At 45.7% G+C, this 27,323-nt stretch overlaps 1 protein-coding gene across 3 annotated transcripts in view; it reads right to left on the bottom strand.

The window, feature by feature from the left end:
• Ptpn3 (protein tyrosine phosphatase non-receptor type 3) overlaps window positions 1-27,323 on the bottom strand; it is a 119,362-nt gene that overhangs the window by 77,811 nt on the left and 14,228 nt on the right. For all 3 annotated transcript variants that reach the window (XM_035439872.1, XM_027403048.2, XM_035439871.1), the window contains exons 2-4: window positions 5,646-5,800; window positions 833-940; window positions 715-757 (exon numbers count right to left, since the gene is read on the bottom strand). In XM_035439872.1, the coding sequence (XP_035295763.1) occupies window positions 715-757; window positions 833-940; window positions 5,646-5,783 (289 nt within the window). In that variant the 5' untranslated portion in view covers window positions 5,784-5,800. The remainder of the gene's footprint in view (window positions 1-714; window positions 758-832; window positions 941-5,645; window positions 5,801-27,323) is intronic.

Genomic DNA, 27,323 nt, shown 5'->3' with positions numbered 1-27,323 from the left:
CTAGGCTGAGGAGGGGTGGCCAGAAGGTAGGCTGGGCATGACTGGAGTAACTGTCCCACTGGGAGCTGAAAGCAACACAGGGGCTCACTCAGGATGGATGAGCCAGCATCTGTGCTGTTGGAAAGTATGAGGGTTTACATCTGTCTCTCTTTGTGTGTGTGTGTGTGTGTGCATGCATGAGTAGATGTGTGTGTATGTGTGTGAGCATACATGCACGTGTGTGCAGGTGTCTGTATGTGCACGTGGAAACCACAGGCTGAATTCAGGTATCTCCATCTAGTTTTTTGAGACAGGGTCTCTTACTGAACCTGGAGCTCATCATTGGGCTAGAGGGTCTGGCCAGCAAAGACCAAGAATCCCCCTGTCTCATCCTCCCAGCACTGGGCATGCACCACAGTACCAGCTTTTTACGTTGGTGCTGGGGATCCCAGCTCAGGTGCTTAAGCTTGTACAACCAGCATATTACCAACTAAGACATCACCCCAGCCCTTTTATGTCTCTTTCTTATGGGCCCATCCTTCATCCATTTCCTCCCTTATAAACATAAGCGAAGGCTCCCTTGTTGTGAGCTGCCTCCTCTCCCCTCACCCTTCTGCACAGCTGGGATGCTTAAGGCTGCTCTGAAGCACAGCTGAATCATCTCTCCCTGGCCCTGCCCCTTAACTCCCCGAGGAGAAGACAGATGGCCACACACCCAAGTGAGATCATACCTACCTTTCAGCTGCTTCCTGAGGGGTTTGCTCGCCTCAAGCCATCTCTGTTGAGTGAGAAAACATAAGCTATGAGACCAACCCAAGCAGACAAGCAGCACTTCTTATGTGTGAACACTTACAGGGGAGTCTACTGGGTCATCACCATGTTGCAAGCCAAAGTACTCCTTCTCCGTCACACCCAGGTGGCCGTATGCCAAGTCCAGAAGTGACTGGCCCAAATCTTGTTTCTAGGTCAGAAAACATCAAGAGGAGAAAGTGTTAAAATGAACCAAGAACTAGAAGCAACATTTTTTTTTTTTACTGTATGCAGAGGAAAACTAAAATCTTTATAGAGTTTATGAATATATACTTCCCAAAGTAACAAAAGCATAAATTTCAAGTTACAAGGCTGCAAGAGGGTTACAAAGTAGGGTTAAGACAAACTATATAAATATGATTTGAGACACTGAGTTTAGGAGACCAGGGAGAAAAGTAAGTCAGTAAAGAGCTTGCCTTACAAGAGTGAGGATCTGAGTTCATCTCCCTACAATCCATGCGTGTATGGGGGAAAACACATCCTTAGAGATCGCTGGCCAAACAATTTAGCCAAATATGTATGCTACAGGTTCAGTGAGATTATGTCTCAAAAAACTCAAGGCAGGGGCTGGAGTGGCTGAGTACTTCCTGCACTTGCAGAAGACTGAAGTTCTGTTCTTAGCATGAAGCTGGACAGCTCACAACACCTATAACACCAGCTACAGGGGACCTAACACCCTCTTCTGGCCTCTGATTGCATGTGCACTATTAACACAGAGACACATAAATAAAAATAAATCTCAGTGGATGCACATTTTCAATGCCTGTGCTCAAGAGACAGGGGCAGGCAGATCTCTGTGAATTTGAAGCCAGCCTTGTCGACATAGTGAGACCCTGTCTCAAATAAATAGACAGAGAGACAGATAAAATGTATAAAAATAAGGTAGAGCGCAATGAAAGTCACCCAAAATTGGCTCCTGGCTCCACCTGTCAGTTAACCTGGCCGATTTACCAAGCTCCAAGTCAATGAATGACTCTGTGATGGCTTCTGAGAAATAACATCGCCTCCACATGCATGTGCATGCGTGCGCGCGTGTACACACACACACACACACACACACACACACACACACACACACACACACCCACCACTGTGAGCTTAACTGAGCTTTCTAAGTTCCTTCTACCCCTTAGCTGAGGTTCTCTAGTGACTTCTAAGTTGGAAAACTCACACATTACACAGCAAACACACCATGACCTGCTGCGGATTACCCACAGCAAATGCTAATCCCAGGTCAGCTCCTTCTGGCTGCTTGCACCCTAGCTGCAGCTCCTTCCCCTGGAGGAACCCAGAGAGTGTGCAGGGAGGAAAACTCTTCACTAACAGCTAAAAATACTCAAATGCCATCCAAAATACCCTCAAAGTGACTTGGCCTAGGTCCCCCTGTGGGATTATCTGCCCTGATGCTTCTCAGTCATCTGAAGTGAGAAGCCGGTGGGGACATTCAGCCACACTTCACTCCAGAGTGGGACTCAGCGGCCTGCTCCAGTGTTTATGGGGCAGTCTGATGTGGGCACTGGGACAGAGCCACAGTAAGCATCTCTCTCCTTCTCGGCTGTAGAGGTGGTGACTAACATGGAGTGTCAAACGCTGTCAAGTGCTTTGAACCAGTCAAGACACTGTAGATAGATTCCTTAGAGGACAGCATGAACAGTGGGGTCCTCCTGGGGGCAGGGATAAGGAACCCCTCCCTATGTTTAGGGGGGATGACAGGGTGGAGTGTCACTCCTCCCATTCATCTAGTGGGTGCACCCAGTTTGAAGCTGATGGCACAAACAAAAGATGGCTTTGGGGGTGAGGGTGAGACACACACACAAAAACAGCATGGAACATTTGGGAGATTTCAGATTCTATTTTAAGAGGTCGCTCTCCCAGGAATGCTTTGAACCCAACCATTTAACTCAGGACAATGCAAGTCAGAAATAGACAGGTACAGAAGAGGCTCTCCCTGGGAGCTTTTGAGAGCAGGTAACCTGTGGAAAGTGGGTCACAGTGACCAGGGCCTGCAGTTAGGTAACTTGAGGACATTCCTGCAGCAACATCTTTGGGGTGACTTCATAGAATCTGGTCTGTTGTGTGAGAGCATGAGACTTGCCTGTTTCCAGGATGCACTACCTGTATCTTGAAGGCTCCAGAACCTGCCACCATCCATCACAAGAAAGTCTCTATGGGTAAAAACAATACAGTCCACCGGTTCCCTCAAGTTACCAATTCCCCCGAGTTACCAGATACTGTGTGTGTGTGTGTGTGTGTGTGTGTGTGTGTGTGTGTGTGTGTTGTCTATAGGCCAAAGGTTGATGGTGGGATATCTTCAATCACTCTTATCTCATTTTGGGGGACAGAATTTCTCATTGAATCTTAAGCTTTCTGTTTCAGCCAGTGAGCCCCAGGGTACTCCCATCTCCATCTCCCACACCCAACCCTAGTGCAGGGTTGCAGCCACATGCAGCATCAGCAGTTTTTATGGGTTTTCTGGAGATCCGGAGTCCTCATGCTTGCAAGCAGGCACTTTATGTACTGAGCCATCTCCCAGGCCGGAGACACTCAAAGTATCAAAGCTACCTTCTCACCTTACTGTAATTATTCCTTATACATTTGAGGATATCATTTATGTAACTTGGATTATGTCATTAGCAAATGTAATTTATCACATACCTGCAAAGATATGATACCACACTCACTTTGCTGCAACTCTGCAAAGTAGCCCTCAACATCTGCCTTGCCACTGAGAACCAGACACTGGGAGGCGCCATGCCTGGAATTCCCACCCTATCACCCAGTAGCTACCTGACCATCTGACTCGCATCAGTGCAACACCAAAGCCCTATGTTCTTGCTGGATTGAGTCTTTCACCTCTGAACTGCAGAATCCATACATGCAGGTATCAATTCTGCTCAATTCTCCTCCTTCCCAAAAGAATTAAAATAGAACCAAATAGAACACCTTTAATCCCAGCGCCTGAGAGGTAGGTAGAGGCAAGTGGATCTCTGTGAGTTTGAGTCACCGTTGTTCCACATACTGACCAGACCAGCAGGGGATAGATATATGGTGAGACCACATCTCAGGGGGAAAAATGAGGGAAGGGGAATACAGAGAAGACAAACTAGAGCAGCAAACCAATCAGGGAACCCTGCCAGCAAGTCCTGTTGGCACCTTCCAGGCACCATGTTCCAGCCAAGCCCCTAACACTGCTCTCTGACCATCAGAACCTGGCTTGGGGACTGCTGCTATAGACTAGTTGCTGTGGACCCAGTGACCCTTAAATCAGGCCATGTTAGGTCTTCTATCCAGTGTAGAAGCCAGTGCGCCCAGGTTCCAGCTGGCCTCCCATCTCCAACCCTGCTTGGTACCTCTGATCTCACTTTTCTCTGGCTCTCCTCTGCCATTCCAGATGTACTACTTTCCTCTGGCTCTCCTCTGCCATTCCAGACGTACTCGCCTTCCACCATGTGGGTCCAGGCTTGGTGGCAAGCACCTTCACTCACTGAGCTATCTTGTCCTTCTCTTTCTTGATACAATAAATAACTCGTCCCATTCTCAGATGAACAAAGCATGGCCTTAGAGACAGTTGAAGAACTGAGTGGGGTGGTGGGGAAGAAGGTATGGAAACACATCTCCACTAATCACTGCCACTGATTGCTGGCTGGCACTTGAGTCCTGTGTGCTGCTGAGGACATTCACACACACATGTATGGGGTAGCTGTCCTGGCCTTGGTTTGGAAGAACTGAAAATTACCTTCTGCCTGCACCAAGATCACTAATGGGACCGGACACACACACACACACACACACACACAGAGAGAAAGAGAGAGAGAGAGAGAGAGAGAGAGAGAGAGAGAGAGAGAGAGTGAGAGAGAGAGGGAGGAGAGAGATATCTTGTGACTGGGTTAAAAAATGCAAAGATGGTGATCCAAGCCTTTCCTCCGATTTCTAGGCCAGCCTAGTCTACCTAGTGAGTTTAGGCCAGCCAGGGCTACATAGTGAGTCCTTGTCAAAGGAGAAGAAAGTGGGGTGGTAGAACGGTAGCAGCTACAGCAGGGGTCTGTCTGACTTAATTATGGTTTATGTGCTAAGGCATTTCCTGGTCAATGCCCCCACCCCACCTCACCCCAGATTGTATCTGTTTGTTTTAAGACAGAGTGTCATGTAGCCAAGGCTGGCCTCAAACTTTTGCTCCTCCTGAGTCCACTTCGCAAGCACTGAATCACAGGTATTTACCACCATATCCAGTCTGTCTCCTCTACCAACCTTCTCTTTCTCTGCACACACTTTAAAAACTGGGGCACAGGTGGCTAGGGGCTGGACTTGATGCTATTAGGACTGAGAGACACAAAGAAGTCTTAGGCTAGGTGATGTGTGGTGCTTGGGTGTGGAGCCAGCTGAGGCAGCTGCTGCTCTTGCCTCTCACAGCTACTTACGTGAAAACCTGAGATCAAGGGCTCTGAGCAGGAGCCAGGACCTTTAGGAGCCCTGCAATCCATGAGGCTGACCATCTCACAGAGCACAGCTGCATATGCAGTCCTGTACCAAGACACCTGTCCTGTCCTCAAGGGGTTCACAGTTTAGTAGGAGACTTATAACCTAGTCATTTTTACTATTTTTAACATCGTAGAGTCACGTGGACTCGATACATCATGTACAGAGCATAGTCATCCAAAGACCAGTTCTGCCTGAGGGGCAGGGGAAAACATCAGATACATCAACATAGGAAGACACCAGGAGATTCATATCCCTCAGAAGAATGGAAAAGGTGAGGCAGGGCAAAGGTTGCAAGCTATGCCCAGCCGAGTCTCACCATATGAGGCCAAGAACTTAAAACTATTTAAGAGGATTTACACAGAAAGTGAAGCACTTACGTTAACTTTAAAGGTCTGTACCAAGCCATCTAAAAACCGTATGCTGCAGACGACCTCGGATCGGGTTTTCTCTTTGGGTAATTCAGAGGTTCGTATATTATTAATTCTTCCACCCAACGCACGTAACCGGGAGGTCATAACGACCGCTGAGTAACCTGTAATGTAAGACTCCTGTCAGTGCTTCCAAATGCAAAAGATCAGGTCCAGTCCCTCACATGGGTCAGCTTGGATCCTCACAGCATCAGCTGCAGAACCTGCAGGTAGGAGAACAGGGTAACAAACCATCTTTGCATTTCATGTTCAGCTCCTAAGCCAGTGGTTCTCAACCTGGGGGTGATTCACAGGGGATGACTAAGACTTTTGGAAACCACAGATGCGTACATTTTGGATTCATAACAGCAGCAAAATTGCAGTGATAAAGTAGCAATGAAAATCATGTTATGGTTGGGGGTCACTACAACATGAGGAACCGTATTGAAGGGTAGGGGCATCAGGAAGGCCGAGAGAACCACTGCTAAGCAAAAACTGTTCTTCATGATGTTGGGTCAAGGAAATAAATACATTGCTTATCTAGCTGTTTGTCCAATTATCTCCAAGGTCTGTATTTTCTAATTTCCCAGAGTGTAATTCCTATCTTAGGTATTTGTATGTTTTACAAAACTAAGCATGAAATAAATATGATGTTTACATGAAAAAATGGTTAATAAATTATATTAAAATTAAGAACTTCTACTTTTCAAAAGAAAAATTTTTAAAGATTTATTTTACTTTGGCTGGCTCAGTTGAGAAGGCTCAGCAGTTAAGAGCACTGGCTGTTGTTCCAAAAGACCTGCGTTAGATTCCCAGCACTCACATGGCGGCCCACAACTGTCTATAACCACAGTCCTAGGAGATCCAATACTCTCTTCTGGCCTCCATAGGCACCAAATACACATGGGCTGCACTTACAGACAAGCAGTCATACTCATAAAATAAATATAAAAAAATCAGTATAGTTTAAAAACATTTATTTTATGTTGCTGTGTATATATATATGTGCACCATATACATGTTTGCTTGGTGCCCTCAGAGGTCAGAAGAGGACATTGGATCCTTTGAATCTGGAGTTATGATGGTTGTAAGCCATCAAGTGGGTGCTGGGAGTCAAATCTGGGTCCTCTGCAAGAGCAACAAGTGCTCTATACCACTGATCCATCTCTCCAGCCCCAAAACCTCTACTTCTTAAAAAAGAACATTTATTCAGAAGACCAAAAAAAAAAAAAAGCAGTCCCCACAGTGGTGGAGTATATCTGCAGAAGATCTACAGAGACCTAAGTATTACTTTAGCTCCACAAGAGTAAAAAATGCAATAGACAATGGAAAGAGAGCTGGAGAGATGCCTCAACAGTTAAAGAGCACATACAACTATTGTAGAGTGCCAAAGTTCTAGTCCCACCACCTGTATCAGGCAGCTTACAACTGCTAGTTAACTCAAGTTCCAGCAGATCCATCGCCCGGCCCTCTTGAGGCCTTTGCAGGAACTGCACACACCTATACACAGATACATATGCAAATCCATAATTTTTTTTTTTATTTTTTGGTTTTTCCAAACAGGATTTCTCTGTGTAGCTTCAGAGCCTGTCCTGGCACTCACTCTGTAGACCAGCCTGGCCTCAAACTCACTGAGATCCACCTGCCTCTGCCTCCCGAGTGCTGGCATTAAAGGCATCAAAGGCGTACACCACCACCCAGCACATACCTATAATTAATAAACAAAAATAAAATAAAAGACTTTCTTTTAAAAAATGGGGAGAAATAAAAGGAAGTACTTAGACAATTGCTTGTCAAATAAATAGAAAGTAAAGCCACAAAACAAAGTCCCCCACATGCCCACTGCCGAACTATGCTTTAAGTCTGACAACACTGTGGAAGGTGTCCAGCTTTCCTAACTTCCAGTAGCTGCTGCAAAGAACATAAATCAACACAACCTCTTTGGGAAATTTTTTTTGGCAATATCTCCACCAAGCTGAACACACACGTTTTGTGACACAACAATCTCATTCCTAGGTGTGAGCCTAATAGAAAACAGCAAAAATACATTGTATTCACTATATAAAACACACACACAGACACACAGACACAGACACACACAGACACACACAGACACACACAGACACACACAGACACACACACACACACACACACACACACACACACACACACACACACACACACGAAGAGACCTAAGTTGCCACCAGTTGTAGGATGGATAAATTGTAGCATGTTCAGACCATGCACCTGTATGCAACAAAGGGCAGGAATGAATCCCTGCTGACTGAAACACAGGCCTTTCTCTAACATTACTTTGTGTAAAAGAAGCCAGACACAACATATACATATTACCTACAACACAATTCCATGTATTCAAAGCCAAAAAATGGGCAAAACTAATCAGTACTGGTAGAAGACAAACCAGTGGCTGCCTCTGGATGATGTCCATAATGCTTTTGTTTGTGTGTGTGTGTGTGTGTGTGTGTGTGTGTGTGTGTGTGTGTGTGAGAGAGAGAGAGAGAGAGAGAGAGAGAGAGAGAGAGAATGTGTGTATGTGCACGTTTGTGTCTGTGCATGCATGTGCCACAGTCAGCATGTGGAAACCAGAGGAAAACTTTTAGGAGACAGTTCTCTCCTTCTTCTATGTGGGCCCCAGGGATTGAACTCAGGCTTGAGGGCAGACATCTTTACCTGCTGTGCTGTCTCACCAACACCGACCCTCTATATCTTTATTCTACCTTTCAATTTATGTGTTTGAGACAGGTCTTTCACTTTAGACAGAGATCACTGATATGGTCAGGCCAGCTGGCGGCAGCCCACCATCCTCCTGTCTGTCTCCCTGCTGCTGGGATTACAGATGTGCTTTGCTGCACTTGGCTCTCCATCTAAGGGAAGGGGTTCTGACTCGGCCCTCACACTTGTATGGCAGCTGAGTGTTCTCCCCAGGCCCTTGAGAAGCTTTTAAGAAGGAAGCATCAAAGTTGGGTAGTGGTGCTCGCCTTTAATCCCAGCACTCAGGAGGCAGAGGCAGGAGGATCTCTGTGAGTTAGAGGCCAGCCTGGTCTACAGGGGGAGTTCCAGGACAGGCTCCAAAGCTACACAGAGAAACCCTGTCTCAAAAAAAAAGCATCAGGCTGGACATGTGGACATGGTGGCCTTTGATTCCAGCACTGGAGGCAGAGACAGGCAGAGCTCTGTGAGTTTGAAGCCAGCCTGATAAAGTGAGTTCCAGGACAACCAGAATTAGTAGAATAGAGACTTTTTCTCAAAACAAACAAAAAAACATAAGAAGAAGGAGGAGGAGAAGAGGGAGAAGAAGAAAGACACTAAAAGGAGGAGGAAGAGGAAATCGGAGCTTTAGAGGACAATTTAAAATCTCATCACTGTGTTTTGGAAGAGTAAGGAAACTGGTTTTACCAACAGCTCAACAGTGGGATGGTAGAATAAAAAAGACTGATGAGATTTGCAACTGAGCACATGGCTACAGCATTCCTGTGGCTGTGCTGAGGGTCTGGGCCTCCACAGAGAATACAGGAGGCGTAATTCAGCATGGAAGGGATGTGATTAACTGGTTAAGTGGAAGAGCGAATGCAGACACAGGCTTTAAGAGCAGGCTCGCCCCCTCCCTGCTTCCCGGCTTCCGCTGTACTTCCTGCTTTCCCTCTGATTACCCTACTCACTCTTGGTCCCACTCCCTCAGAGTCACCTTCCTGTGTCTCCCAGCCAGTCACACGGGGTGTTATAGACTCTCCTAATTATGCTCACTGTAATTCTGTACTTGGAACTCACCATATGTGTTTCTAGCTATGTTTCTCACTACATACCAAGCTCCATGAGGGTAGGATTAAGATGGATTTGTTCGCTACACCTGTGACACCAGCTCTGATGGGCAATCCATTAAGAACTTGAGTAGATCAATAAATGCACAGAAGAATGAAACAGAAAGTGAAGCCATAAAAGTCTGGAGAGAAAAGCATGTTAGACTGTGACAGGCAAACTCAGGCTGACTAGAGCAGAGCAGGCAGACAGATGGATGTGTGAAAGTGGCTAGTGTGGTGCAGATGTCCTTCAGTCCAGTGCTTCTCACACTGCAAGTTGAGTAGACGGAGCAGGATTAGACCAAAATGGCAGTAGTTCTGAATGTGGTCTGAGTGTCCATCTGAATCTCTTAGTCTTCCAAGTGATGCTCAAGTTAGCCATCCAGAGTCTGTCTGTTCTTGGGGAACAAGGCACAGACACCCAGAAAGACAGCACCAAGTGTCAGGGCAGGGCGGGAGGTAAAGACCAGGGCAGTGAGAAGACCTGTGTATCATCACTCTGCTGTGGAAAGGAGGGCAAAGCAGACCAAAGACTGAAAATGAAGTCTCTGGGACAGCAGGGACTACAGACTGAGTACTGGAAGATAACAGAAGCAGTGCACTGAGTCCCCATCAATAAATTTAAGGTGTTCTAGGTAAAAGTTCTAGCTTTAAAAGTAGCTAGCTAGGACAGGAAAACCCCTCAAATATTAATTTTTTAAAAAATCCCTGGGACTGGCAGTGCAAGCACAGACACACAGACACACAGACACAAACACACACACAGACACACACAGACACACACAGACACACACACACACACACACACACACACACACTCTCAATCACAGAAAATTCCACCCACCCACCACCTCCACCATGCCCTTTTCAATAAAAATGTCACTGGAATCAGGGATGCATTTTCTGAGTAATACAAAAAGTTATCAAAAGACAACAAATGTGTTCCCAAATGCTTTATCCCACATGCAACTGAAAATGTCAATTCTGTTGCTTGGTTCTTGTTTAAGGATCTCAGGTGAACTGTGCTTTTTGGAACATACAATAGCATCATTATGAAGTAGTGTTAAAGCGCAGTGCCCCTCAGAGCTTCCTGAGGCAACTCTTGAAAATAACGCTTCCATTGGTCCTACCTCCAGTGGGGATGCAGCACACTGGGCCTTTGGGAGCCCTTCAGAGGGCAGACTGGGAGCTGAGGTTCAGACCCCAGCTTTTCACATGGCTGGCCATAGAACATAGCCAGGTCTGCAAAGCAGGTAAAGCAGATATCCTCACACTACCCTGGACATAAAACCTGCAGGGATTTCAAGGAGGAACCTGGGAATGGAAGCAACATGAGCTGATGATGAGCCAACCACAGGCATGTTCCAAATTACTATTCTCCCTAGGCAGCTGCTTATTCCTGTGCCAATATGGGGACCCTAGCACTGGAAACTGAACCATGATTGATGATGCTTCCCTGCATGGCCACAGAGTACACTCAGACTTTTCCCTCCTCCCTGATTGTCACATGAAAGCCTTGGAACCTAAGGACAGTGCCATTGAAAGATACTTCATGAAAACCGCAGAATGACCGGGTGTTGGTGGTGCACGCCTTTAATCCCAGCACTTGGGAGACAGAGGCAGGCGGATCTCTGTGAGTTCGAGGCCAGCCTGGTCTCCAGAGTGAGTGCCAGGATAGGCTCCAAAGCTACACAGAGAAACCCTGTCTCGAAAAATAAAAAAAAAAAAAAAAGAAAGAAAGAAAGAAAGAAAACCGCAGAATGTTCTTCCTGTGATTGTCTCTAAAGCAAACCTTGATAAGAGCTTGCCCGACACTAAACTACACATTATCAGGCTAGGAGGTGTTTCCCAATTGTCTTGAAATTGTATCTTAAACAATCTAGTTGGACAATAGAGGCTGACTAATTGCCCTGTTTCCTGTACCGCAGCAATTGGGGAACTAGGGGTTTCTATGGCTTCCTTTATAAGCCTCTTAATTCTAAACAAAGCCAAAAACCCAAACAGGAACACACTGGCCTCAGTAACCACAGACCATCACAGCTGCAGGTTCTACCGCTGACATCATGGGAGCCAAGCCCATTTGCACAAGGTTTCAAATCAAAGAGCTATAGCTTTGGGATAGCTGGAACACTCTGTGTGTTCTACAGTGATTCAGACCTTAATCAAAGACGAGATTCGGAAAACATTTATAGGAAAAGCATGATCTCATGATGCACACAGCTGGGGCTCGGTAAATACTGCAAAGTTAGAGATGGAATACATAAGATGCCTAGTGTACGGTAGGGGACACATACCAGATACTCAACAAAAGGCAATGTTAATTTATTACTGTGGAGATGGGGTCTCATGTAACCAAGGCTGGCCTCCAGCTTTATACATAGCTGAGGTTGGGTATGATCCTTCTGCCCCTACCTCCCAAGTGGATTATAGATATGTGCCGCCATGCCAGCATACAAAGGTAAGTTTCTGATGTGAACAGGTGCTGACTATAGATACAGTCCAGATTTTGTGGGGCTATCTTGACATCATATATCTTATAGACATACAAAGGTTTCATTTTTATAATGTTATTCCTTTTAAAGCAATTCACTCTGTGTTCAAAGCCAGTCACTATTACAGATGTTATAAACCCCTGGGAAAAAAAAATAAGGAAATTAGGCCTTTAACTGAAAATGCATGCTTCAAGGCCCAAGGATGTAGCTCAGTCGGTAGAGTACTTGTGTAGCATGCATGGGGCCTTGGGTTTGATCCACAATCCTGCATAAACCAGGCAACACCCACAGGTAATCTTGTCACCTCAGGCAGAGGTGGAAGCAGGGAAATCAGAAACTTAATGTCATAAGGCTTTCAGAAAAAAAATAAACAAGTAAGCAAATATTGATTCAATTTGATTTGAGACAGGGTCTTACATAGCTTAGGCTGGCCTAGAAGCTGCTCTGTAGTGGAGGACACCCTTGATGCTCCTATTTCCACTTGCCAGATGCCAGGACTAGGCATGCCGCTCCTTGCCCAGATCTTTTTTAAAGAAAACAGTCTGGATTTATGAAGAAATATATGATTATTCTGTGTAAGCGAACCATGGGTGGGCCTTGCTCCTAGAACCAACCCAGGCATGCACATTCAGGCTGACCTTGCCAATACTACCATCTAGTGGCCACAAGAAGAAAGCGCTCATCTCCAACCCTATGACTTAGGGGCAAAGCAGGTGGGCTCTGTTCTGGTCTACCAGGCAATCGCTTTCTCTGCAGCTCAGCATCTTTTCCCCAACCCTTTTTCCCTACTGGGCTGAGGAACGCTCTCCCCACCCTTTTTTCCTTTTCTAATTTTGAGTACCAATGATGATCCATTGGCTAGAGAGGGAGATTTCTAGCACAGAAAAAGAACACCATGTACCATCAGCCACGTGAAGCAATGACTCACCAAATCAGCAGCAATTCTCATCAATTATCAATATTTAATAGGGAGAACTAGGTGTATTTATTTGGCTGCTGAGAGAGTGTCAGTATTGCCTTTTCTTTTTCTGCATTTTGTACTAATTTAGTCCTGATTGGGGGGGGGGGGATATAGAGGGGGAGTCAACCAGGTCCTTAACAACCACTTCACACACATGTTTTATGGGTCTTCCAGAAGAAAACAAGCCAATACGATGATGTCCCCAGGTCCTCCATTTTGGGACCAGGCTAAGGTGTCCTTTAAATTCTAAAGGAAACGGGTATGCCTTCCTACAAATAAAACTTTACAGGGTGGGAAGATGACTCTGTGGATGAGGGCTTGCCATCATCTAGTGTGAGGACTGGAGTTCTGGAGTTTGAATCCCAGTACCCAAATAAAAAGCAGGCAATGTGGCCACCTGTAATCCCAGTATTCAGGAGATGAGGAAACAGTAAATTCTGGGGCAAATTGGCTATCAGGACTAGCAGAATCCACAAGCTCCTAGCTGAGTGAGAGAAGGAATCAGTAAATAGAATGGAGCTTGATGGTGGAAAACATCCACCACCAATCTCTGGCCTCCGTGGGCACCTGTGGTCACATGTATACAGACACACATACATACACATAATTTAAAAAATAAGAGGAAAACAGGTGTGATGGTGTAGCCTAATCTCGGCACCCAAAACCAGAGGCAGGTGGATCACACTCACATGCATGTGAGATACACACACACACAGTCTCGTGCATGTGCACACACGTACATGGGTACAGAACCCAGGGTTGGCTCTCAAGCACATGTCTGATATTATCACTCTGCTTCTAAATATTTTAGCACAGATCTCCCAAGACCAAGGGTATTTACTTCATAACCACAGCAAAGCTACTACACTCAAGAAAACAAACATCGAACAAGCATTTATCTTACAGCTCATATTAAAATTTTACAAATTGCCGGGCATTAGTGGCACACACCTTTAATCCTAGCACATGGGAGGCAGAGGCAGGCGGATCTCTGTGAGTTCGAGGCCAGCCTGGTCCCCAGAGCGAGTGCCAGGATAGGCTCCAAAGCTACACAGAGAAACCCTGTCTCGAAAAACCAAAAAAAAAAAAAAAAAAAAATTACAAATTATTCTGAGTCTGTCTTTCTTTCCTCCTGCCCCAGGACAAAATCTAAAATCATGCCTTATTTTACTGTCACAGAGAAGACATACTTTTAATACCCCACTCTCCCAAAACAAGGACACAGGCAACCTGAGAGTCACACACTGGAACATTGTCAACCACCATCTCCAGGATTTCTTCTGGTTCTGCCCATCTGTGCCTATAACCAGGGTCTTGGGGACCAGAGTGCTATGTCAGTTTCCAAGCCAATATTACAGTTACATCCCAGAGCTGCTCCATCCCTCAGGGTGGGAGAAGTGCTTCCTAAACCATTGTTGATGGAGCGGCAGAATTTTCCAGTCTAAATGTCAGTATTGGAATTAGCCCAGATGTCAAAACAAAGAAGAAGGTAAATACAAGAAGTGCATTGTCACCTGCTATTGTGTAACCAGATGTCCTGGTGTGTTCCCTCAAAGTAGCTGGCATCATCTGGATCCCAAATTCCTATCAGTCTGTGATACCTGAGCCTTGAGACCAGGACACCCTCACAAAGTACATCCCTCTCAGAAATATGTGCAAGGGACAGCGAGCATTTTCCTAAAAAGGAGAAAAGAGGGAGAGCTGCCTACAATGAGTGTGATTTATTAGGCTTGCCAAATGTTTTCAAGTTCAATTCAGCCAAGTGAATTAAAAATCAGTGGTTTTAGTTTTTTCTTGGGAAATGCCCACATACACAGGAAAACACATCCATCAACACGGTTTTGTTTGATCAATTTTAATTTATGTGCTGGTAACCAAATTAAAGTGGCACACGGAATCGAACCTTTTTTCTCAAGGTTGTGATTTTTGTAAACTGATCAATACTATCCACTGCCCTCTCATCTTTCTGGCTTTCTTAATTCCTCAAATACAATGCATAGCAATACAAAGGTCAATATACTAATTGACTATTAACTTTCATTTTCAGTGTACATAGTCAATACTGAACACTTACTAAACTAGGGTCTGGGAGATGGCTCAGTTTGCACACTGCTTATAGCCTGAGCATAAGGATAGGAATTTGGTTCCCAAGCACCCGCGTATATGCTGGGCAGTCGTGGCAGTCGTGGGTAATCCCAGCATTCAGTAGGAAGAGACGGGAAGCAACGAGAAGAAGCTGTCTTCCTCTGCCTCAAAGAATAAGGTAGGGAGAGTGGCTGAGGAAGGCTCCCAGCATCAACCTTGGGCCTCCACAGGGACAAATGTACATGCACATGCACGCAACACAGTTAGGAAAACAAGTCTCTTCATTTAAAAAGGCATTTTTGCCAGGCGTGGTGGAGCCCTCGGGAGGCAGAGGCAAAGGCAGGCAGATCTCTGTGAGTTCAAGGATAGCCTGGTCTAAAAATCCAGGACAGCTAGAGGTATTACACAGAGAAGCCCTGTCTCAAAACAAAAAACTAAAGCAACAATAAACAAATGAAAACAAACAAGGCATCTTCATATTTATTGCTACACTAATGTTAAGGTCAGTAAACAATTTCTCTTAAGCTTTTTTTTTTAAGATTTTATTTATTTATTATGTATACAACATTCTGCTTCCACACCAGAAGAGGGCACCAGATCTCATAACGAATGGTTGTGAGCCACCATGTGGTTGCTGGGAATTGAACTCAGGACCTCTGGAAGAGCAGTTAGTTGGTGCTCTTAACCTCTGAGCCATCTCTCCAGCCCTCTCTTAAGCTTATATACCAAAAATATTAACTTTTAAATTAACACTTTTAAAGTTTAAAGCCTGCTAACCAATCTGTTAATCACAAACGGTGTGAAAACCAAACTTTTTTTTTAAACTGGGTATGCATTTGCAAAAGTACGAAGTACCTTTTGTTCATCAGAACAAAAGTTAGCAATTAGACTTGACTTTCACACAACTCTGTACCTGTCTTGCACCACCAATCTGAATGCTCCCTGAGGACAACTGTAGAATCAATCTCCTCCTTTCTTCCCTAGATCCTTTAATTTGCTCAGAGAGGGGACCTCCCAAAGAAAACTTCCTACCACCACCACCACTACCAAAGCTGTGATGGAATAATCTGTCCGATCAGTTCGATTCAAACGAAGACCTGTAATTAGCACCCTTGTTCTCAGACGACTTCAAAATGTCAAATAGTTTTCTTATTCTAGAGCCCAGAGTTTATTTATAGGTTTTATAAATAAACAAAGGCCATGCCCATGCCATGACACTTTCAAAACTAACAAAATAAAAAAGTTAGTCTGGACACTGGGATGTTAAGAAGTGACTTAAGCTCCTCCCAGTGCAGGATATAAAGCAGGCCTCTGGAGCTACAGGCGGTGGAGAGGTTGCCTACAAACTTTACAGTATAAAGGGAAACAGGTTCCCAGCCCTGCAGGCCTCAGCTACCTTCACACAGGTCTGCCTCAGGCAAGAGGAAACCAGGCCCTACTTGAGAGGGTGGCCACTCTGGGAGGCCCTTTTCCTGAGGTATCACACAGGGCAAAGGCAGCCAAAACTTCCCAGGCCCCAGGCCTCCCTCAGGCAGGCGACAATATCTGACAATATCTGTGGGAGACACTATTGAAATGAGATTTTTATTAGTTATTTTAATGTTTGGAAAGACATTATCATGATGAAATGAAATGAAACCCTTAGAGTTTACAGAAACCACTTCTCCTCTCAGGAGGCACACAGGCTGGAGGGGGGGGGCGGCATGCCCATGCACTCACCCTAACAGTCACTGGTGAACTTGCCCTGTTCTCTGCCACCTTGGTGAATCCAGAAGCCTAAGAGCTACAAACCTGCCTGCTGGAAGGGCCGGTTCTGACCAGGTCAAGCTGTGGAGACAGACTCTTCCAGAACTCACTAAGTTTGGGCCAGGGTGTCTCCCAGCAGCCTCCCAGTAACCCCCAAATTCCAGCCTTATACTCGGGTATTTTAGTTGCCCCTCCCCTCCGACCCCCAGGACCTGTAGATCTTGTTTATAATTACTTTTGGCTTCCTTTGTTATTAGTTTGGCAAAGGAGTTCCGGACCATTTACTCACTCAATATTCATTTACTCGGCCCCAGGCCAAGCCAGGAAGTGGCAATGAGGTGGGGGAAGGTAGAGGTGCTGGGAGCCTAGCTTCCGTAGCCTAAGAAGCCCTAGAAGACAGGAGACCAGCTCCAGGGTGAGGTGGGTGGTAGGACCAGCTCGCTGGGGTTTCCAGGCCTTGGGAAGACTCCCCACCGGCAGGCAGGTAAGCAGGGGAAGTTCAGGGAGGTTTTAGGAGCTCCAGGCAAGAGATAACTGATATCTTAGTGGAAGTTCAGAGATTAGGCCAGGTTCTTTTAGAGGCTTTTACACAAAAGAGTGTTAGCATCAGGCGGTGGGAAGGTGGAGCTCCTGCTTAATCACTCCCTTGTGGAGAGGAACCTCAGTGGAGCTTATTTTTTTTCTAAGACTCACTTTCCTTACCTAGAAAAGGGCAGATTTCCCTCCTTCTTGAGCTGTTTTGAGCCTCTCAGACAGTATGAATGCAAATTAATGACTTTCTTTTGTTGTCATTGTTTTTGTTTTATTTTTTTGAGATGGGGGTTTCTCTATGTAACAGAGTCCTGGCTTGCCTGGAACTCACTTTATAGACCAGGCTGGCTCACAGAGATCCACCTGCCTCTGCCTTGAGTACAGATTAAAACTGTACGCCATCACTGCCTGGCTGGGCTGATTCTTTGTAACCCAGTGGCTAAACAGGTAAAATAAACAGGTTTCGGGGACTGGGAGATGGCTCAGTGGGTAAACCGCTTGCTATGCAAGTGTGAGAATCTGGGTTCAAATGCCGTGTAAAAGCTGGTCACCTTCTGTGTGCACTCCCAGAGCTCCTGTGGCAAAACATGAGGCAGAGGCAGAATTCCCAGTCTCACAGGCCAGTTAACCTGGGAAATGGTACACAGAAGTGAAACACAGAAGAAAGCCCCTGATCTCAAATACGAGGGAACGTTAAGTATCAACACCCATGTTTATTCTCTGATGTCCACATACAGGTAGGTGATGGCCCTCCTAAACAGAGCCACACTCACACACAGAGAAGAAAGAAAAAGAAGCAGATTTCTGGACAGAAGAAAAAGCTTAAAGAAAAGACTGCATAAACATGGAAGACACTGAGCTAACCCACTGAAAGGGTAGGGGAGCTCTGAGGAACCTGGTTCTGGAATGTGGGCGGTTCTTAATTGACCAACACCCATCACTAGAGGTAATCAAGTGGAGGAACTCCAGGATGCCTCTGTTGAGAAGGCTACTGGGAGCCAAAGTTCTATGGTGACTTCTGTTTTGGAAGTGCCCAGGGTATATATATTTCTGTTTAGAAGCCATACTCAACTTCTCAGACTCTATCTCCTTACATAGATTTCCAGGGAAATCATTCTAAATGAATTCCTCATTCTTGGAACTTTTAAATGGTCCATCAGATTACGAGCTACGGGGCAAAGTAGTATGAAGACACAGCAAGGCATTATGTAAGGATTGAAAGCTGATACTGAAGTACCTTCAATTCTTAGCACTTTTCTGCCTAAAATTAAGTGACCAACCTTGTTTCATCTTGCCTGTGGATAGTTCCACCAAGCTCAGAACAGACTGGAAAAAAACAGGATGGAATAAATTTACTCTACTGGAACATGAATCAAGTTGCATAAACTTCACAAAAATACTGTGTTAATATTTGCCCTCAGCCATGGCCACACCCACTTGGGTGTCAGCCTCTGATATTTCTGTCTTGGGCTCCAGCCCCCACCCCTTTACAGCCAAAAGCAGCAGAAGCCTTCACTAAAGAAAACAGCTAAAGTCACTTTGAAAGGTTTGAGATGTGCTAATCATGGTGCATCCCAGCCAAGAGGCTGGAATCTCACAGTGGACTGTCCTGCCAGCCTCCACCCCTGCCAAGAAGTCTGAAGCCAGGGACAGGCAGGCCAGAAAAAAACCAATACTCACTACCATGGAGCAGCCTTCCCCTTGTTTTTATCTCAAGGAAACACAGAGAAATGCTCCCACCCTTATCCTTGCTCCCACCCCCATGCCCGCTTCCCAGCATCCTTTCATTTGTGAATATCAAGCTGGGGAGGCTTTTCTTCAGCTACCTTTGCTTTCACGGGTTTCCTAGGCAAGGCTGAGAGGCTTGTTCCAGCCTGGAAGGCTTCAATCCCACAGACCTTCTCAAGTTGAACTAGGCACTGTAACCATGCCAGCTGCCAGTGCCTCTAGAAACGGAGATAAAAATGTACTCTCATGACGTCTTTTCAGCTTCCTGGGGTTTTGTCTCTTGATAAAATGAGAGCAGAAAGCTAATAAAACTCTCTTTCTTTAAAGACTTAAAACATAGACTTAGTATGCGGAATGCTGGTATTTGGGACTAATAGAAATGTATATGAACATTCAAAACACTGTGTTCTCGAAACTAAACGAGCACAAAATGCAGAAGTTTATAGTTGTCCTTAGTACTAATAAAAACACATGTTTAAACTCTTAAGGAAAATATACATACATACATTCTTGGCATTGTTGCATTTATTTAAGACGGAGCCCAAACATGTGTTGAAGGCCAGGAGTGCTTGGTAACTTGAATAAAGCCCACTTTAGGGGGAATATCTCAGCAGGCCTCTGCTCCGTCACTGGCTGACTAACATGACCCTGGACAAACTGACCGCCTAGGTCTCAGTTGCCTCCTTGTAAACATTCCCTAGGAGCAGTGGGTTTAAAACCCAGTGCAGCAGAGGACCTGATCTCCCACTCCCACAGTCAACACTCCTATCACCTCGTTCCTGTGTCCCAGGGCCATCCCCAACCTGGGCCTGCTGTGGGAGGAACAAGAGACATCCTAGAAGGCACCAGAGGTTTCCAATTGCTTTTCCATTCGTTCTCTCTCCTGACATCATGGCTTGTGTCGGCACTGATCCATTGTACAGGTCAGTAGATTAGACTCCGAGAAGCATGCCAGCCAACTCCATGGTCAACTCCAACAGTAATATGTATGCCCACTCAGTTCTACCATTACACACTTGCCAGCTCCAAGCCTTCTGACCCATGCTACTGGGCGGGAGGTGAATTACAGGTGATTCACTGCAGGTAAACAGGGCCCCACACTTAATCACTCTGTCTCTGTAATTTACTGAGGACAGGTCCATTTTTACCCCTGTGAGATAATCTTCATAAGCACTCCCCAAGGCTCACATGAAGGAGAACTTCCTCTTAAGGAGGAAATGGTCCAGAAAAGCTGCCTTTCTCCCCCAATTAATTCTGCAACATTAGAAACTTGGGCAATGATATGGCTGTTTATTGCCCGTGCTCCTCTATGGTAAGCTGACACAATGCTTTTAACAGGTGCCCCAGAAAACTACCCAATGGACAAGTCCTTTTCTGTGAAGGTCATGGCCATTTCAGCCCCTTTCAGAATTGAGAAACAGCAAATGATCGCCTTAGCTTTGTTTAAAAAAAAAAAAAAATGTGAGTTGGAAGGCATCATGTGCCAATCAAGGCTCTTTCAGAAGATCAGAAGCCATCCCAGGGTTAATTATTAGCTTCCCAAGAACAGGAGTGAGCCACCTAGTGCCTGAGGCCAGACCCTGGATTTGACCTTGGGCCCCTCCTATTCTATGACCCCAGGGAAGTCCTCACAGCAGCCTGGACCCTATAAACTAGAACTCAGCCAGACCCTAGCTCTTTTGCAGTTGCAGACACCTAAAGATTCCAAACGGGGGATCTAATAAAGACAGTTATTGTGGACTATAAACTAGGGGGCACCTTGGCTATGGTAGGGACATAGGATATAATCCAGCTTCAGATGCTAAAACACAAGTGGGAGCTGCTTGGACCCAGCAGAATCTACCTGGATGTGGCAAAGCAAGGCGGCGCTGAGCATTGGGTGATAGCTGAACCTGGAGGAGAAGAGAGTATACAGGTGATACACACACTCTAGGGAGCGTCCCTGAAGCAAAGCAACAAGCCGATCTGCAGGGTGATTTTGTTTGAATAGTGTTCGTCTATTTTAGGAAGTTGTAACCTCTGTGCTTTACACCATGCCAGTCTGTATTATCACTGGCTTCAAACACATCATGGACCTCCTGTCTTCCGGTTTTACAGTATTCCAAGTGGGTGTGAATATGACTGCAGTTGGACATTCAAGGAGTGGAGCTCAGATCACGAAAGAACACACAAAACACAAAGAAGGGGGAAGGAACACGTGGCCAGGACAGGCACTAACTAACTTCATGCCTGCAGGGCCCAGACGAGGTGTGTTTTCCGGTAAAACTGAAAGCTACGTGGGTGTGAGCTTCCAGGAAGAGGCTAGACCAATACAATACTCAGGCAAAAAACCAGCAAGACCAATAAACAGGCTACTGAAGACAAAAGTTTACTGTTTTCTGTCTTTTTTAACAGGCAGAGCAATTTTTGCACTGAACTAGATGGACACAGGGAGGTGTGGAGCCATCCTGAGTGCCTCTCATGGCCAGTGAGAAACAGCACTGTACTGGAAATCCATATCAGAAACACGAACTGGACTCAGCCCTTGAGGAAATCCTGTGTGTCTCTGAGGTACCCTCATGTCACAGTCCATCCCAGGGGCTTCTGACAGAACCAAGCTTTTCCCAGGCATAGAATGTGAACATTAATTGTACTGTTAAAATTATATAGGGCCAGGCTGGAGAGATAGCTCAGAGCTTAACAGCACTAACTGCTCTTCCAGATGGTCCTGAGTTCAATTCCCAGCAACCACATGACGGCTCACAAACCATAATGAGATCTGGTGCCCTCTTCTGGCCTGCAGGGATACATGCAGACAGAACACTATATGCATAATAAATAAATAAATCTTTAAAAAATAATAAAAAATTATGCAGGGTCTAAAATTGGCCATCTTAACCACTTCTAAGTACAATTCTGTGACATTAATTATATTCATATGCAATATTGTGCAATCATCACCACTATCTGTTCCCAGAAAATCCCATTACTCCAAACAGAAACTCTGTACTCATTAAGCAACAGGCTTCTACCCAACTCTAAGCAACCAATCCACCTTTTCTGCCTGAGGATCTACCTATTTTTGATCTTTCATGCAAGTGCATCCTAGTTTGCTTTCTATTGTTGTGAAAAAACCATGACCAAAATCAACTTGGGGAGGAAAGAAAGCATTTATTAGGTTATGGGTTACAGGCAATCCAAGAGGAGCCAAGGCAGGATCTGAAGCAGAGACCATGGAAGAATGCCCTGCTTACTGCCTTGTTCTTCATGCCTTGCTCAACCCACTTATACACACCCAGGAACACCTGCCCGGGGGTGGTATCTCCCAAATCAGGCTGGGCCCTCCTCCATCAATTAGCAGTCAAGAAAATGCCCCACTGATTTGCTTCCAGGCCAATCTGATTAGAGGCATTTTCTCAGCTAAGGAGCCTCTTCCATTTGACTTTAGCTTATGTCAAGTTGAAAAGACAAAACAAAACAAAACAAAAGCTAATGAGGACAAAGTGGAATCATGAAGTATCTCCTTTTAAGTCTGCCTTACTATTCTTCAGCATGTTCTCTAAGTTCTATGTTTTAGCATGTGTCACAACTTTTTTCCTTGTCATGACTACCTAACATTCAGTTTCTTGAGCTCAATGCATTTTCCCACAGGCATTCATTCATTCAAGTTGTTTTCACCTTGTGTCAGTTGTGTCTAGTAATGTAATCAACTTCAGTGTGAAAGAATCCATTTGGAACTGGGCATGGTAGTGCACACCTTTAATATCAGCACTAAGTAGGCAGAGGTAGGTGGAGCTCTGGGTTCAAGGCCAACCTGGTCTACAGTGTGAATTCCAGGACAGCAACAGCTACACAGGGAAACTCTGTCTCAAAACAACAACAAATATGTTTTGTTTGGGTGCTTGTGTTCTGTTCAATGCCTAGGGACAGATTGCCCGATCATATGGGAATTCCATATCTACTTTTCTCAAGATATGTTGGCTAGTTTTATGTCAACTTGGCACAAGCTAGAGTCATCAGAAAGGAGGGAACCTCAATTACCAAAATGCCTCCCTAAGACTGGGCTGTAGGCAAGCCTGTAGGGAATTTTCTTAATTAGTGACTGATGGGAGAGGGCCCAGCCCATTGTGGATGGTGCTATCCCTGAGCTGGTGGCTATAGGTTCTACAATAAAGCAGACTGAGCAAGCCAGTAAGCATCATCCCTCCGTGGCCTCTGCATCCTGTCCTTCAATGATGGACTACAATGGGGAAGTATAGGCCAAATAAACCCTTTCCTCCCCAACTTGCTTTTGATCATGATGTTTCATCACAGCAAAAATAACCCTAACCAAGACACAAGACCCGCTGATAACTCACTTCACGTTTTCACCAGCAATGTGTTTCCTATCTCCCCACATCCCTGTTAACAGTTGGGTGTCTCCCCTCTCCTTTCTTCTAGTTATGAACATTCTTCTAGGTATACAGAAATATTTCATGGCTTGGATTTTCCCAGCCGTAATGACTGACGACAATGAGTGTGCCCTTTCATGCATGCTTACTGGCCATCCGTCTTTAAGAGAAATGTCTGTTCAAGGCCTCTGCCCTTTATTGTAATGAACTTGTCAAGATTAGGGCTGCTGAACTTCAGGATACTTTTGAAGGATTTATTTTTAAGCATATGCGTCTGTATGTGTAAGTTTGTGCTTATGATTGCAGTGCCCACAGAAACCAAAGAGGGTATGGAAGCCCCTTGGAGCCGGAGTCAGAGGCTGTTATGAGCTGCTCATTATGTGGGTGCTGTGAACAGAACTCGGCTCCTCTGGAAGACCACTGAGCCATCTCTCTCAGCCCCTAATTTTAGGAATAAGTTCCCAATATTAAACTTTCATGGGCTTGGGATTCTAAAACACTCTCTCCTGTTCTATAGGCTACCATCACTTAAGTGCTGCAGCCAAAACTTTAGTTTTGATGGGACTCAATGTACTACTTTTTCTTTTGTGGTTTGGGCTTTTGGTTCCATATGCCAAGAAGCCATTGCTAAATCCAAAGCAATAAAGTCTGGTCTCCATGGCTTTCTCTAAGAGGTTTTGGGGCTTTAGCTTTTATACTTCAGTCAAATATAGTTGGAGTTTGTTTTGTTTTATTAAACTAGGTTATGAAGCAGAGTTAACACATGAAGGCTGATGACAGCTTGTAAAAGGTCAGCCCCATTGCTCAGGCAAACAGCCCTGCCCCCAGTCCCCAGCATCCAATCAATAGCTTACTGTGGGTAAGCCACTAAAAGCAGAAAAACCATTCCAGGCATATATACCCCCTCCCTCCACCTGATATCCCTGACTGCTACAGGACCACCCACGGCAGGGAGGGAGCTGCCTGCTTCCCGGCAAGAAAGTTAAGTCTGATCATCTAAACAGATTAAAAACTAAATATGTACGAACAAACCATGGTGTTTACACACACCCACTGGCTAGCCTAAAATGACAAATAAACACCCCTAAGTAATGACAGGATGGAGGTCCCAGCCTTGGGAAGCTCAGCATATTCTTACCAGCTTCCTGTCTTGAGTCCTCATCACGCGGATGAAACAGGACCATTCCACAGCCTGGGCTTTAACTCTCAGGGCCTTACTCAGGAGCAAACAGCCTGGGCCCAGGTGTTCACCCACTCAGATACGTAAGAAGATCCATGTCACTGTTCTGACTCGCTTCAAAGGATGGGGGGGTGGGAACCTCAGCTTCCAGATCTCCCTTAGCTGTCCAAGGACCCTGCATGATTTGGCTGTGGCTACTTCTGTCCACCTCCATCCTGCTCACTCTGCCTAGACACAGCAACCCTGACTGTTCCAGCTTGTACCAGGCTTATTCTACCTCAGGGGTCCGTGCTTGCTGTTCCCTCTCCTTGTGACACCCTTTTTTAGCTATTCACCTGGCTCTTTCCCTTCCCTCATGTCTCTGCTCAAAATTCACCTTATCAGTATGATCTTCCATGCCATTACTTATGCCCAGAACCTTACTTTGTTTTTCTTCATAGCACAAGTAAGTGGATGAAAGAGAAGACAGCATACTCAAGTCTATAGGATTCCACTAAACACAAGACGTTACCCAGATAGTTCCATATGCACAGGTGTGGCCACAGAGGCACCCTCACCTACTTTTGGACCTGCAGGCTGTCTGGGACCCTTGAGTTGTGACAAGGACAGAGAGAGCAGAACATCACATGTAATCCTACACTCCTACATCTGTCAGTCAGGCTCAGATGTTGGTGGCAATTGACTTAGCCACAGGAGATAGAATCTCCACCCATAATAGATGTTTGTGAGATGCACGTGTGAATGAGTAAGTGGCCATCTCACCCACACGGGGCTTGTGCCCACACTGTGAGAAGGGCTGTCAGCCTTAACACATTCCAATGAAGCCAGAAGGTGGTTACAGGAAATGATTCCCAGAAACCTACTGCCAGGAAACATTCAGACATGGGGAAGGTGGTAGCTGCAAAATTCTTCCTCCCAGCCACATCTACCACACCGAAAATTAAAAATGAAAAGGTTAACTGCCAACTTTTGCAGGCCACATAAGCGTAAATTCAAACAGCTACAAGGGAGCCATGTGCATTTCACAATATGAACCAGGCATAATGGTGGTGGTTGCTAGGGTGTAATTCCAAAAGTCAGGAACTAGAAAGGCACAAGGGCCGGGAATTCAAGGTCACCTTTGACCACACAGTGAATTTGAGGTTATCCTGGGCTACAGGACAGCCTGTCTCAAAATGACAGGCCAAAACAGAAAAATAAATTTTATAAAATGAAAAACAATGAAAGTATTCGTGTTTTTTTTTTTTTTTAAAGCCACATCTGTGGTGTAGTTTTCTATAAGGAGCTATAGTGAATTTAAAGAAAATCGAGTAGATAGAATTTTGAAAGAAATGCTGTCACCTGAGGCTTTATGGGTGCCCTGGGATTAAGACCTTAATCCTTCCTCCCCAGTCTGCCACCTCCCACCTTCCTTCCATTTTGCAATAGGCCTGACTAGCTTCCTCTTCCAGGGGTGGCTCTGGCCCTAGGTCCCGCCCCCACAGTCCTTCAGGGCCTGTAGTGCTTAGCCGGGTTCCAGACCTCCTGCAGACACTCAACCAGAGCTGGCTCCTCGGAAGCCAGACCCCCTCCTGCAATGGCTCTATGCCTGTAGCAAATGCTGGAACCTAGCAGACATTCCATTCCTCCTCAGGAACAGGAGTGCTTGGCCCTCATTCTCTGGGTGGTGCTGATATCAAACACTGCTCCAACAGCATGGGGGAGAGTGGCTGAGGGCAGCACCCTAAGGCCCAAGCATAGGAGACCCGATCCTAGGCCGAGGGCCTGTCTTCTAAGCAGCAGAAAAGAAAAAGTGCTCTGGGCTCCCACACTCACTGCTGCCTTCTCCACAGAAATTTCCATTCCTTCTGTGGACCCTCCACCTGCTCAGATAATTAACAGCTCAGCCCTGGCCCCTTGGAGGCTTCCAGTATTACTATATCACTGGTGTTCTCACTGGAGGGCCTGATGATTCCATACCCCAGCTTCTTCCTGGCTCAGCTCTGGGTTCTCAGGTAGCCTGCTGATCTCAGCACTGGACAGATACATCCCCACCTCCTGAACTCTGCTTGCATCCTGCTCTACAATGCCTTGGGCATTCATGAGGCCCTCCTCTGCCTAAATTGTAGGGCAAAGCAGGTGCTTAGGTAAGTGAGTACAGGGGCTATCTCAGGAAGGCTATCACCTTCAGTGTGGTGAGTGCTGAAAGAGAGGGGACAGTGCCACTGGCTTCTGGGCTGTCGTCCGGATATAACCACAGCTCAGTGGGACAGAAAACAGCACCTTCTAGGGGAAATTAACTGCATGGCGACTCTGAGGAATGCGTGTCAACCATCAAGTCACCCCATGCAATCTCAAGGGCTCTAGGGCTCTTGCTGAACTGACACATCAGCACTTCCGATCTCATGCCAATGAACTCGCTATACCCCAGATACGTGTTCACCTGTCCGGCTAAGGAGCTCAGTCAGTGTAAGGCTGAGAATTCAGCAGGGATGAATGTGGCTTTCTATAGTTTCAGTTACCTAGAACTAATGAACTCTGAAAACACAAAATGGAAAGTTCTAAAAGTAAACAAAATTCACAAGGATTGTTTTGGTGGGTTTGTTGTTGTACGGTGATCATAGGAATTCAGCACCCCAGGGCTGCTACCAAGTTATATACTTTCAGTTCTCAATGTATAAGTTTTATATAACTCCCCAGTATTTTTCTTAGACAGGCTCTCATGTAGCCCAGGCTGGCCTCAAATTGGCTATGTAGC

This window comes from Cricetulus griseus, chromosome 2, assembly GCF_003668045.3.
Source record: "Cricetulus griseus strain 17A/GY chromosome 2, alternate assembly CriGri-PICRH-1.0, whole genome shotgun sequence".
In the NCBI taxonomy this organism is placed as follows: Eukaryota; Metazoa; Chordata; class Mammalia; order Rodentia; family Cricetidae; genus Cricetulus; species Cricetulus griseus.
The sequence above is the reverse complement of the archived record's forward strand: the minus strand, read 5'-3'. Positions and strand labels throughout refer to the sequence as shown.